This window comes from Spea bombifrons, chromosome 6 (assembly GCF_027358695.1).
Source record: "Spea bombifrons isolate aSpeBom1 chromosome 6, aSpeBom1.2.pri, whole genome shotgun sequence".
Taxonomy (NCBI): Eukaryota; Metazoa; Chordata; class Amphibia; order Anura; family Pelobatidae; genus Spea; species Spea bombifrons.
The window spans coordinates 36,810,575-36,823,597 of record NC_071092.1 but is presented as its reverse complement, the minus strand read 5'-3'; the positions used below and the strand labels follow the sequence as shown (position 1 = coordinate 36,823,597).

General features: G+C 41.6%; 1 protein-coding gene across 1 annotated transcript; it reads left to right on the top strand.

The window, feature by feature from the left end:
- Positions 1 to 4,891: 4,891 nt before the first annotated feature.
- Positions 4,892 to 11,129, top strand: STX6 (syntaxin 6). Its single transcript, XM_053469811.1, has 8 exons — positions 4,892 to 5,047; positions 6,204 to 6,373; positions 6,769 to 6,863; positions 7,588 to 7,650; positions 8,240 to 8,362; positions 8,751 to 8,857; positions 8,970 to 9,064; positions 10,098 to 11,129. Exons 1-8 carry the CDS (start codon positions 5,013 to 5,015, stop codon positions 10,172 to 10,174), a joined length of 765 nt encoding a protein of 254 aa, XP_053325786.1. The 5' UTR covers positions 4,892 to 5,012; the 3' UTR covers positions 10,175 to 11,129.
- The last annotated feature ends 1,894 nt before the right edge of the window (positions 11,130 to 13,023 follow it).

Here is a 13,023-nt window from a genome sequence, read left to right as displayed (position 1 = left end):
AGTTGTACCGTAGTATAGTCTATTACCGTAATATAGCAAAGCCTGAAAAGCCACCCCTCTGCACAGAGTTCCATTACATTATACTTTATCAGCATTCATGTTGGTTGAGGCTAAACGCATGTAATATCCGTGAATATCAAGTCACTTCAGCTGTAGCGGACTGCAGCAGCCAAGCATTAACACAGCAGTATTAGCGAGTGAGTTTGCCTCATTTAGGTGGTTAGGAATATCAATTCGCTGATTATATTCTTGTGTTGCTCTTTAATTCCCTGTAGACAGGTTACTGGCATCCTATTGTGCCAATCTATAAGATCCAAACCTCCTTATCATCACCAGAACAATTTGGGCTCAGGTGTGATGTACGGGGATGCATGCTGCTGCTCAGCTGGGTGCGCACAAAGTAGGTTAGCAATTAATAGCTCCCCCTGCCTTAGACTATTTCCATCCACAGCCAGCTCTTTTGGCAGGGGGATAGGAGAGATCAAGAAGCAGCATGTGGCAGGAGCAGCTCCTCATTAGCGCATTTTCTTGTTGATAAATTTTGCTTCCTGCCTATAAGAAGCGATAACCGGCCGGTCCCTGGAGACCTTGGCTGCAGACACTGCTCGCTTCAACCTCAGGGCAAAGCAGGGAATTTACAATCAGCTCTCCCACCCATCCCCCCACCCAGCATAACAATGAGAGCAGAGCAGCAGCCAGCCAGAGAGATTAATGGCCTTCCCACACAGCCCCTTCCCCTTGTCTTGGCCGGTATCTCCTCTGCAATACTGCAAGATATTATTAGAAATTAACCAGTTTCCTGCCACACACCATATTCCAAACCTGGAAGCCAACGGAATATTCAGACCTTATTTCAGATGTGCAGACGCTGTATGAAACCACGCCTGGACTATATATCTAGAGGTCCAGAATGCATGTATATAATATATATTATATTACACACTTATTTACGCACACAGATATTGCACAAAAGAAAGAAAATTAGGTTGTAGAGACCCTGAGCATTTGACTTTGCATCTTGTGATTGAAATCAAATAACTGATACCACCTGCTAAGCCAGACCATGAATAATGTCAATAACTGTTAAAAAAAAAAGGGTGTCTTCGTGAGAAAAGACGTGTCTGACCCTGTCTGTTGACCTTTGGAACCTACCTTGGTTTATCGACTGCTAATTCAGAGGCTGCCGAGAGTAGTACCCATCCCATTACCTACATTGTCCCCAGGGGTTAGGACAAATGTATGTATCCGCTAACCGTAGAGTCTGAAGGAGAGTTGAAAAGTTCAGCTCCCTAATAAATTTGGGCCTGATTTCCTGAAATAAATCTGATTTAACAATACATTATTCTCACAGAAGAAGCTCGCTGGGGTTTGTCCTTTGTAATGCATAGGGGTATCAGGCAGCATCATTCAACACTCCTACAGACACCAGGGCAAGAGGATATATCAGAAAATGGTGCAACAGCCTTACGTCACTCCATAGCCGCGTCGAGCTGCAGAAGAGGTGCTACAACCTACAGAGAGACACCAAACAGCCAGAGCCGAGGGGTGAAACCCCACCAGAACAAGAGATATGGCAACCATTCATGGTAACTTGAGTTGTGGAGGGTCAAATTAAGCCATACAATAAGACACGCTGAGACTACAGGTCTCCGCAGTGACCCATTAGGTTTGCATTCAGTTTTTCTTAAAATAAAAAATAAAAAGTTTGTCCCATAGGCCTCTCACTGGACTCACCTGAGCGCAGGAAAATATACCAAGAACAACATGTAACCTACAAGGACCACTATCTGCTGTTAGGATTATATTTCGAGGGAATGGAAAGTGCCGCTGTCCATGGCAGATGCAGATACATTGAACATTAGGAATATATGGTGTGAAAGTTTATTTAGAACAGCTTTGTTTACATGCTTGCCATAATATGTTACTCAATTTTGGTATGCAAAGCATTTGTTGTTCAATATATATATCCTGAATGACAGTTCTACGGTAGGCATTAAAGGTGTATTTAGTAAATTGGGGGTTTGCGGAAGAGTTAAACGCTCTGCATTATGAAGAGTTAACCCTGGTGAGCGTCTCCTGCGATCAGGTGACTTTCAGGAAACGTTCACACAAAGAATGCATTAAGTATGGCCAGCGTAGCAGGAGACGGCTACAGGGTTGGCCATTCATAACGCACGCACACCGCATCTCAATTCAGACACGCCATTAGGTTTTGCCTAAGTTGCAAGGCGCTGCCAGACTCACTGAAGTGTTTAAAATATTTATTTGTTTCGTGAGGTGGCTGTGACTCCTCAAAACATCTCATTCTACACGATTGCGGCAAAATGAACCAAAAAAAGACTTTAAACCCTGAGCCTATATATAGAACGTATTAGCTAAAGAGGGAAGTAAAAACCTCTGCAGTTCAGTTAAGAAGAATCCCTTGCGCAATCAGTTGCCGGTTTGGTCAAAACTACCCCGGCTTCCCAACCTAACCCCCCCTCCCTCTTTTTTTTTTACAAAGCTGCAGGGGGGAATTTACAGCTAGGAGTGGGAATTCTCTCAAGACAATGAAAGGAATGTGTAAACAAAGAAGTCACTGAGTGGGGGTAGCCGTGACACCTGGAGGGTCTCAGACCTCTGGATCCATTGAATGCACAAAGGTTACATGAAGGAGCAAAGAGGTCAACATGAGACGTGATCCGAGCAGGGTAGCCTCACCAAAGGTTCGCTCGCATGCTTTTCCCTGGTTCATACAAAACAGTATGTGTTCTGGCTCTCTTGTCCCATTAAGGACATTATTACACTTTGTATACAGTATGCCTTTTATCAGAGGCACAATAATGTACAGAACACTGAATACAGTTAGAATGCACATAGTACGATATCATTTAACCCCCGACGGGATATCGGGCGAGCATATAGTATTTGCTTCCATATTAATACAATCAAACCTTCCAACCAACCCAGCTGAAAATGAAGTGCAGGAAGATTTCTCCGTATCGTTGTGTGGGGTAGCGGCTGAAGAATTTGATTACAGAAATCTTACGTTATCTTATGCTCAGCACTTCATGTTTTCAGGTCATCTTTGAATCCTAGCCTTTTCACCAAAACTAGCCTGATTTCCTTTAGAACTTAGAATATCTTCTGATCGTTCCCCAATTGGTATTATTTAACGATACGTCTAGGGAAAACCGAGCAGAATATTATATTACTTTAGTGGTTTTAGATACCATAAATAAAATGAATGATACTGAATATAATTCTTAAAGACCTTAATGCCTAGTGTCCAAAACTGCTATAGGTAGAGCATCAATGAAATAGTAAACATACAGCGATGTTTCGCTTTATTATGAATCCGATCAGTTGGGCAAAGCGTCATTTCCAACCAAATATAGCCCTGAAATGTGTGTCCTTCAAACAACAACTGTGAAACTCTACAAATAGTGCTCTATTTTAAACACGCAGCAGTCTACAAAACGACAATGGAGTGTGTATGACAAACGATCACACCATCCAAGTGTAGATACAACACAAGATGTGAATAGGCAGCTAATTATTTGTCTACAATAAGAGCGCTACAAACACACAGCAGGCTTCTTGATAAAAGAGCGGATATGGAAAGTGTGTTTTGCCCACTCAGGAAACCAAATCCGAACCACAACCTAGTTTGCCACTTTTAGCCATCTGTGTGCTGATAGTTTGTATACCTTGGGGGGTGGAGGGGGGGTTTTGTGCAGGGAGGCCCTGGAATGAGCATACCTGAAAGACATAGCAATTGGTGTAACAATACTTGTGATCTAATCAGTAGTATATACTGTGCCCTTATTTACCTTTCACAAAGTTTAATGCTCCAGAACGTCACACCAATGCACGACTCAACCAGGACCTTTCAATACAGATTTTATTTTGAATAAAACAGTTTAACCGTGTTACAGACACCCCGATTTTAGTAATGCAAACGTATTTCTATCATTAGTTAACATTTCCGACCACTGGCCTTTTCTCTGCCAGCCGTCTAAACACGTTAATGTTATTGGCTGGCCCTGTATAATGTATAGTTATATAATATGTATCAGTGAGATTTCTTTAAAGTTGAGTGCCAGCTCAGCTCGCTGAAAACCCCCTTCTTTCAACCTTCCGTCACAACACTCTCAGCCAGCATAATGTCTGAGCCATCAGAACAACCTCGACCAACTCATCCTCATCCAAGCCGTCCTCTCCTGCTGCTTCGCTTCCCCCTCAATCGACTAGATTGTAAGCTCACAAGAGCAGGGCGCTCTTCTCCTTCCCTACCAGTTTGTGATTTTAAACATATCCTACTGGTTGTTAAGCGCTACGGAATCTGCAGGCGCTATATAAATAAATGTAACCCAAACAACCCCACAGAAACAGCTAACAACCCCACAAAAACAAAGCTATGTGAAACAGGAAGGGGGTGAAACCATATTATTGCATCATAAAGTCTAATTACTCCCCCATCACACCGTGCCATATGGCGAGCAACGTATGGGATGATTAGGGTGTGAATGCAGAAAACGCTTATAACCACAAACAAGGATATAGTCATATTAACCCCGCAGAAAACGGAGCATTTAAAGTTTAAACCTTTTATTGGGTCAACACAGGAAAAGACAGTTACATAAGCTTCTAGGGCCTCAGGAGTCTCTTCTTCAAACGGAAAGATATTTACCAGCAACCCCACAGAAGTAAAGCTGCAAAATACCGCATTATTCTCAGTCCAAACAGTAGCCCGGAGGCGTCCAATTAACGGCGCGCAGCCATAAAGAACCCAACAGGATTACGGCCATTGAGCCTTCCACCTCCCGCTGCGCACAGACGCCAGATGGCTTAGACAGACACAATGCTTTTTCCTGTCACGTGATACACGATCCCATGCGCCGGAAGTGACGCTGCTCCGGAGGCGGTGCTGAAATTTATGGACCGCGGACCGTGCGGACTGGGGAGTGTTCGCTTGGAAGCTGATAGCAGGCACCGGACAGGGGCATTACCGGCATTGTGCGGGAGGAAAAATGTCGATGGAAGACCCGTTCTTCGTTGTGAAAGGGTGAGTACAGCGGAGCTTTGCCAGATAAATGTAAAGACGGGCCTGGGCTGGCTGTGAAGCGGGGTATTGGACAGAATTATGAATGGGGATTTGGCTCTGGGAGGCTGGGCTGTGGTGGTAATACTTCACAGGGCTGTATGGCACGCAGTGCTTGTGCTCTTACATCATTAGTAGTATTGGTGAGTACCATTGTCTCACAAAAGGATGGGAAGGGACGTATAGAATGAGGAGGGGAGGGGGTATCGTGTTTACATATGGGGTGGGCGGGACTGGTGGGGGGTAGTGTTTACATACATTGGGGGATGGGTTGTTCTGTATCATATCAGATCATAAAGATTTATAGATGTTCCTGTAACAATCCTATTTCTTTTAAATCTCCTATACTGTTTTGTATTTATTATCGTTAAACTTTATCGTTTGGAACTGTAGTATGGCCAAAGTACGGCTTCCACAGGCTGGTAACTCATGCGCTTATAATTTAAGTCAGTTTCGAATGGCGTGCCTTATTAAACAGCCACACCATTCACTGTTAGTTATCAAATATTCTTAGTAATAGGTGTAGTTACATCACATTTAAAGAGCTCCAGCTGTTTCCATGACGATATTACAATGGGGAGAGTGAAAATTAACAATACCATTAAAATGGATAATACACAAAATAAATAGAGAAAGAGAAGCTCGTGTGAGTTTACGCTCTATAAAGTAAGCTTGTAAGGACCCTCGTTACCTAATGTATCGGTCTGTTTTAATCTATCCATTCTAGCTTTGTCAGAATGTATGGACAGTAGTGCTGTATAAATATAAAATATATCAATAAAATCAGATCTTATCCATTTTATACTATTCTAATACAATATGTTTATCAGTTGTTCATACTATTTTATTTTTTTTTTTTTTAATTATTGTAAGCTCTGTTTTCAAACTTTCTCACCTTCCGTTGGAGCCTTGTAAATAAATATTACAAATATGACTTTTTTTTGGTACAAAAAGTATTGAAAGTAGTTTCCAGGTTTGGGTCGGCTCTAATAAACACTCACACATCAGGCTATTGGGTATGGTTGCTGTTGTAGCTGCCTTCTCATTCCTTAAATACTTGGGGTATGATGGGTAGTTACCTGCGCATGTTTTAGGAGTGAAATATGCATTCTGTTTGCAGGGAGGTCCAAAAAGCAGTAAACACAGCACAGGGGTTATTCCAACGATGGACAGACCTGCTTCAGGACCCTTCCATTGCCACTCGAGAAGAGTTGGACTGGACTACCAACGAGCTGCGCAACAACCTGAGAAGCGTCGAATGGGACCTCGAGGACCTGGATGAGACCATTAATATCCTTCTACATTTAAAGCCCATGCGCGTATGCCAGAATGAGCTTCTTGTTTTATTAGTAGTCTCTATTCATTATTCTTTCCACTTTCAGTGATATGATGCCTAATAAAGTTCTCGTTCAGCTCTTGTGAGATCTCCTAAAGCTTTATAGCTATTATGTTGGGTTGAACAAACCGTAGCAGTCACGTAGTTCACTATGATCATTGAATAGCTTTCTGCAGCAATCCAAAAGTGCTGCCCCAGAACTTACGGTTCAGCAGCCTGAGCGAGGTGTATCAGTGTTAGTATTTCCCATTGTCGCTCACGCATACCACCTCGTTAGGTGTGAGTGTGTGGGGTTTTCTACCCTTTGGATATATCTACACAGAATGGCTTTTCCTTAACCTTCTTTCACGTATAGTGGAATCCAATCCTCGCAAGTTTAGTCTGGATCCAGCCGAGATGAGGCAGAGAAAGGCATTTATCAGTGAAACCCGTCAGTGTGTGAAGGTGAGTAGCGCTGCGGGAATACATTTTATTTGGGCTCTGCATGTGACACAATGTCATTTGGAATAAAACAATATATAGTTTGGATGAGACCGTTACCAGTTTGCATAAAGGACTATGGTTTCCAGAACTGTCGTATTAGAATTAAGACCTAGTGGAATTGTAATCCTTGTTATAGACCTTCTTAAAATCGTTGGTGTGTTAATAATGCTGCTTATTACTCCGTAGGACTGATCACGGTTTTAGTTCAAATTGTTTTGTAAATGCTGTTAAGTCTGTCTCTCCTAGAACAAATGATCAGTTAAGTGTTGGTGCTCACGTCCACAAATAATGCTCTTTGCTGTAAAAGAACTTCACCCAGGGAGGTTAATCTTATTAATAGAATTAAAACGTTAGCTCACTTGGCTACGACACGTTTATTTCTGTTAAGTTTGCAAGTGCATTGACTTTTACTTTTAGATGGAAGTTTTTCCCTATTTATTAACTATGAGTGCATCAAGATTAATTTATTATTTCCTAAACACTTTTGCAACAGGGGGAAGTAAAAATAAAATAACAGGCATATTAAAACATGTTAACATTCTGGTACAGAAGGAGAAGGCGGCTCTCTTGTGAGCTTACAGTCTATTAGATTTCTAAACACATCCAGTATTCCAATATATTTTCTAAAAGCTGGTTTAAATACAGATTTCCAGACTCACTAATTTGTCACTTTGACGTCGCGCAGGAGATGAAAGATCAGATGACCAGCCCGTCCGCGCAGGCCTTGGCTGAGAGGAAAAACAGACAGGTGAGAAAAGCTGCGTTTTTTCCAAGTTGTTGATACTTGGATTGCTTGGTATTTTGGTCTCTTGGGTGATTTTCCAAGGGTCGCTGCGTTTACTAACCATGGTCTCGTGCTGCCATTATCTGCTTTTGTATCCTAACCGCGTGGTGTCATACCCTACATACAGGCTACGGGGGATGCCCCTCTTTTCTTCTGGCATCCCAGTTGGGTGGTAGCAGATTTGAGAAATGATATGGGAATAATACTGTAGTCAGTGTCAGTGAAAGCTGTGTAGGGAGAACAGTAATTTGAGTTAATTAGATATAGGGTGATAGAAAATCTCTTTCTTTTCTCCTTTTTAAAATTGTTTCTAAATTATATCTTGCTGGTGTGTCCAAGCGTCACTACATACGTGACCAGATACAGGAAACCTTGAATTATGTCTGTCCCATGCATGCTTAATTAATATTAAATGCATTTGTATTATCGCTAGACACCCACAGTTCAGTATAACAGCCCCTTGAATTTATGTAAGGGATTTGTTTGTTTTTTTGGGGGGGGTTTTTGTTGCAATCCCAGTATTCTGTGTGATAATTTGTGATGTTTGTTTTAGGCGCTCCTGGGAGAAGGGAAGAAGCCTGGATGGAATCCTGAAGCAGACAAATACAAGGGCTTGGACAATGACCTTCAAACCGCTAACTCACAGTTTCTGGAAGGCCAAGTTTCACAGCAGCAGGTAAGATGGGGGCGATACGCGATCAGTGAGCTTGCACACCTTCCGAGAATATCCTGGTAGATCTGTCTTTGGCCTGTCTAGTTTTACTTTTTGTATAACCTACCGCCAGAATTAACTATTACGTGTTCGGATTATGCGATCCTGCATCTAATTCACCAGTAAATTAAACAAACACTTCTTTTGGTATCTGTATACAAGGTTTGCTTTTACCTTTTATCACAGGCACATAAATCACTTTGTTCTCAATTACTAAGCCCTTTTAGCCTGTCCTTCACCCCTCACAGTCATCATCACGTCTGTGTCGGTTATGTGCTGTCTTTGCTCACACGCAAGTATTTAAAATGTATTTATTTTTAATATCTATGTTTTGATCTGCGTTCCCTCCTAGCTTATATTGGAGCAACAAGATGAGGATCTAGAACTGGTGTCTGGGAGCATTGGAGTCTTGAAGAATATGTCCCAGCGTATTGGGAATGAGCTTGATGAACAAGCTGTGTAAGTGTGTTCATTCTAAAAGGTAGCGGTTTGTAAATGCAGTCATTCTAGGGCTTTCGCTGCAAGTTCACACATTACTATATAAAGTATTTTTTTACAAATAACTCCATAGGATGTTGGATGACTTCTCACATGAATTGGATACCGCACAATCCCGCATGGATAATGTACTGAAGAAACTAGCTAAAGTGTCGCACATGACAAGCGGTGAGTGTAAGCAATCATGTATCATTTCCGGTATATATTACCCAGCATGAAGAGCTCAGTGTTCATGACATTTTATTCAGTAAAGGGGGATTTTGTAGGGGAGTTGCATTTTTAACTTGCCACCTTCGCTATTCATTATAGTGTAAATGGCCAAGCTCTTCTGAAGAGGGCTTGGTTGGCCCTGTATAATGTATAGTTATACATATATTCCTTAGAGGTCATGACACTGGTTGAAGTACACCTTCATGCACGGCCAGCTCAGCTTCTCTTACTTGGAAAATTCCGTGGGACTGGCCCATGAATGATTGTGATGCCGTGAGTTGAAGCATCAGCGCTACTGCAGATTCCTTCTTTAGTGAACGCAGTGGTTTCCACCATCATGGTGATAAGTGAATCCATTCACCAACAGTACGACTACAGGCGGCTTTTCTTTACTACACCATAAACATTTATTTTGCGTTGGGGAGGAGGTTTTTTTTTTAAATTGACTTATTTAAATGGATAAAAAAATGAGGCTAGTGGATTAAGAGCGGTAAATCAGTTTAACTTGTTTGCACTGAGCATAGTGAAAGATGTTACAACTACAGTCCTCGAGGCGTGCAAACAGGCTACAGGTTTTTTTATATCCCGGCTTCGGCACAAGCGTCTACATTAAACATTCATTCAAACTTTTTTCAGGCAAGCATGTGCAGAATTCCTGTCCTGTTTGCAGCCCTTAATGCTTAGAAATACACAAAGAATTTATAGTATTTAACAATATTTTCCTTCTGAAACAATTGTTAGCTGGTATAGCTCAATAACTCATTTCCTATGTATACAGGAACTTATTTATTGAGCTGTATTTGCAGGGTGTATTGGAAGGCCTTGTTTTAAGTAAAATGGTCTTGATGGCATTTACTAAATGTGTATTTCAATCTATAATGGTCCTAAAAGGGGCTGGTAACACATGTGAAATTGTTAGTTGAGTCCTGTTTTAGGTACACAGGTTCCTGTGTCTGGCCGCTAATGAAATGTCATTCTGCCCGTTTTGCAGATCGGAGGCAGTGGTGCGCCATCGTTGTGCTGCTTGCACTTCTGCTAGTGGTCCTCATCCTGTTCTTCACACTGTGATTGAGAAGGCAGATTATTTTACAACACTATGGACAATACCACTAGGACACTGAATAGTGTGGAGTGAGTTGGCATTGCTGTGACAATGGGCATTGGTAATGTCTACTTCATGGCCTATTCACATACATAGTAGGCTACTCAGTCTAATGTTTTTGAGGCTTAATCTACACACTTTGTTACACTTTTTCAGAGTGTACGTGTCAACACTTGCCTAGTTACACAAGGCAGTGGAGTACTCCTGCAATGTATTACGTCACATTTTACCTCGTCTGTACTTCCGGAAGGAGATTACAACCTGCGAATATTCACTCACAAGAGCCAAGCTTTACAGTGTGTGTCTCGTTAGGAGGCGCTTCAAAGAGTGCTAAGCATCTCGACTACATGTACCACCACAACCTTATCAACATGTGGATGGCTTTCATTCTTGGACGCAAATTGGATTCAATGAGTGACCCATTGCTCAGAAGACATCGGAAAGGGATGAATATACCTTCAAGATCCACTGTAACTTTTGCATAATTTTATAAGCTACATAACACCAAGGACTGCAACAGTACTCGTGGTCTGTGGTAAGGATGGAAAACAATGCTGAGTAAAAGCCCATCTTTAAAAGGATTGTCCTCCGGGGCACCTGGGAAGGAAACCTGAGCCCTCACCCTTTTAAACAAAAACAGAATAACTTTCTCCAAAGATATTAACTGTTGGTGGGTTCATTTTAAACTTCAATGCTTAGGATTCGGCTGAACCTACAAGATTTCGCAATCATTTCACTTTTAGCCGTCCCGCGAGGATACAGAAGATCTGGAACGCCGTTGAATGGACAGCTTTTAATAATGTTCTTAAAGGTACAGGATTGGTGAATAGAATGGTTCCTTGTGAATGGCTTGCACACGTGAAACACTACTGATTCTTGTGTATGTGTTTTTATAACAAACAGGGCTCTGAATGCGTGATAGTCCTGTGTTTATTATACATTCTGTCTTTTTATTCCCTCCTCTTGTTCCTCCCCACCTTTCCTACCCTTTGTTATAGTGACTTCGACCCGGTCTGTCTATTGTGTTCATTGTCCGTTACTGAAGTAAAGGCTTCATTGTAAATTTACCAGCATCCGTCGGTCTGGCTGAGTTTACGCAATGGTGGACTGGAAGAGCTTTTTATAGCTTTAGTTTTTGGATATTACGTGCTTCTGATTGTTATTTTGTGTTACTTTTATTTCCTTAAATGTTCAGTTTCTGCACGTATCATTTCATACAAGATTATTGCTCCTGACATCTAATACCTCACTGTATGTCCAGTACATTTTTACGGTTATTGGCGCTCTAGTTCTATACACGTCGCCAGGTGAGTCTAAGTACATTGTATATAGTGTGTTTTCCATTAGTGAGAGGGTAACGAGTTGAAGATACGTTGTATGCAGTGTGTTCTCTAGGTATGGGTTATGAACCGTTTACGGGGACGTCACTCGCTGGCTTTTGTTTTCTTTATATGGATGGTGGTTCCAAGCGCCGTGGCCTGCAGTATTATGAAGGGTGACACGCACAGCTTTAATAACTAATCCTTGGGTATTGCTGTGAACGTCCGTCAATGAAACCCGCCTGACAGCTCGAGATGGGCCTGCTCTCTGATGTAGAACACGGGTTTTGTGCCTTACGGTATTTGATTCCATCATGGGTACCCAGACAAGCCCGTTTTCAGCATCGCTAGGCTGCATCATGTTCGTATCTATTCCTTTTAAAGGTGCTGTTTCACTAAAGCCGCTCAATTTTTCATTTGTAAGTAAATCCTGAATTAGAAGCACAATTCCTAGTACTGTTGAATCCACCATTCCTCTCCTAGATCTTTAATCGTTCCATCCTGTTTATAACGTTTCCTCGGAACGTTTCTCATGTGACGCAAAAGCAGGTTTCTTGTTGCTATAGAAACTGAAAATAGGCGGCTTTAAAGTTTCTCTTTTATCTTTGCGATTAAACCTTCACAAGCAATAAAACATGGCTGATCTGCTAATGTTTATTTGCTTACCATACTTAAAGTGCAGCTAATGCTTGTTGAAGTGGAACAGCGCCTTTAAACACCTAGATAGGTACCCGTATCATGGGAAATGTAGTCACAACTGTGTGTAAATACAATAAAAATGTGCAACACATGTATTAAACATTTGATTTCATGTAGGCTGTCCATTAGATTAAAAACAAGTCTTTATAGAATAACAACATGGGAGTTCTCGCAGTTCGCGAAGCTGCAGCTCCTCTATATGGCGAGCCCTGATGATATAAAAATCTTCTTCCCAATAAAGCTCACCGTTTAGTAAATAATCATCAATCTACCCGGTTCTTTCCTAAATGTGACCCACAGCCAACAAGCTCTAATAACTTAATAATAGTAATAGATCGGGTCAACGAGGGTCCACTTTCTTTTCATGAAAGGGTTGGAGATCATTCAGGCATCCAAAAGACACTGATGTCATGTTTTATGGCTGAACACACAAGAGCCGTTATTAATATATAATAAGGTTACCTTCTCTTTGAAGGAGACATTGACCCAGCCTATAAAAAGCCATAGAACAATTAATACAATTAACACCGTATCATTAACTCATGAAACTCTTGGTACCGCAGAGATATTTTGGTCTTGCGGTAGAAACACCCGAAAGGAAGCATTTTGTGTCCTTATTTCTTTTATGTGTAAGCAGTTTGAAACTAAACACTTTACTTGCATAATTTACACTTTCCAGTGAGGTGAGGCCCGGCAGATCCGAGGTGATGATAATCAAGTCCTGGCCTCACCTACCCTGGAGATATTCATCATACAGAATACGACGGCCGTGACCTGCGGCGAACAAACTCATCCAT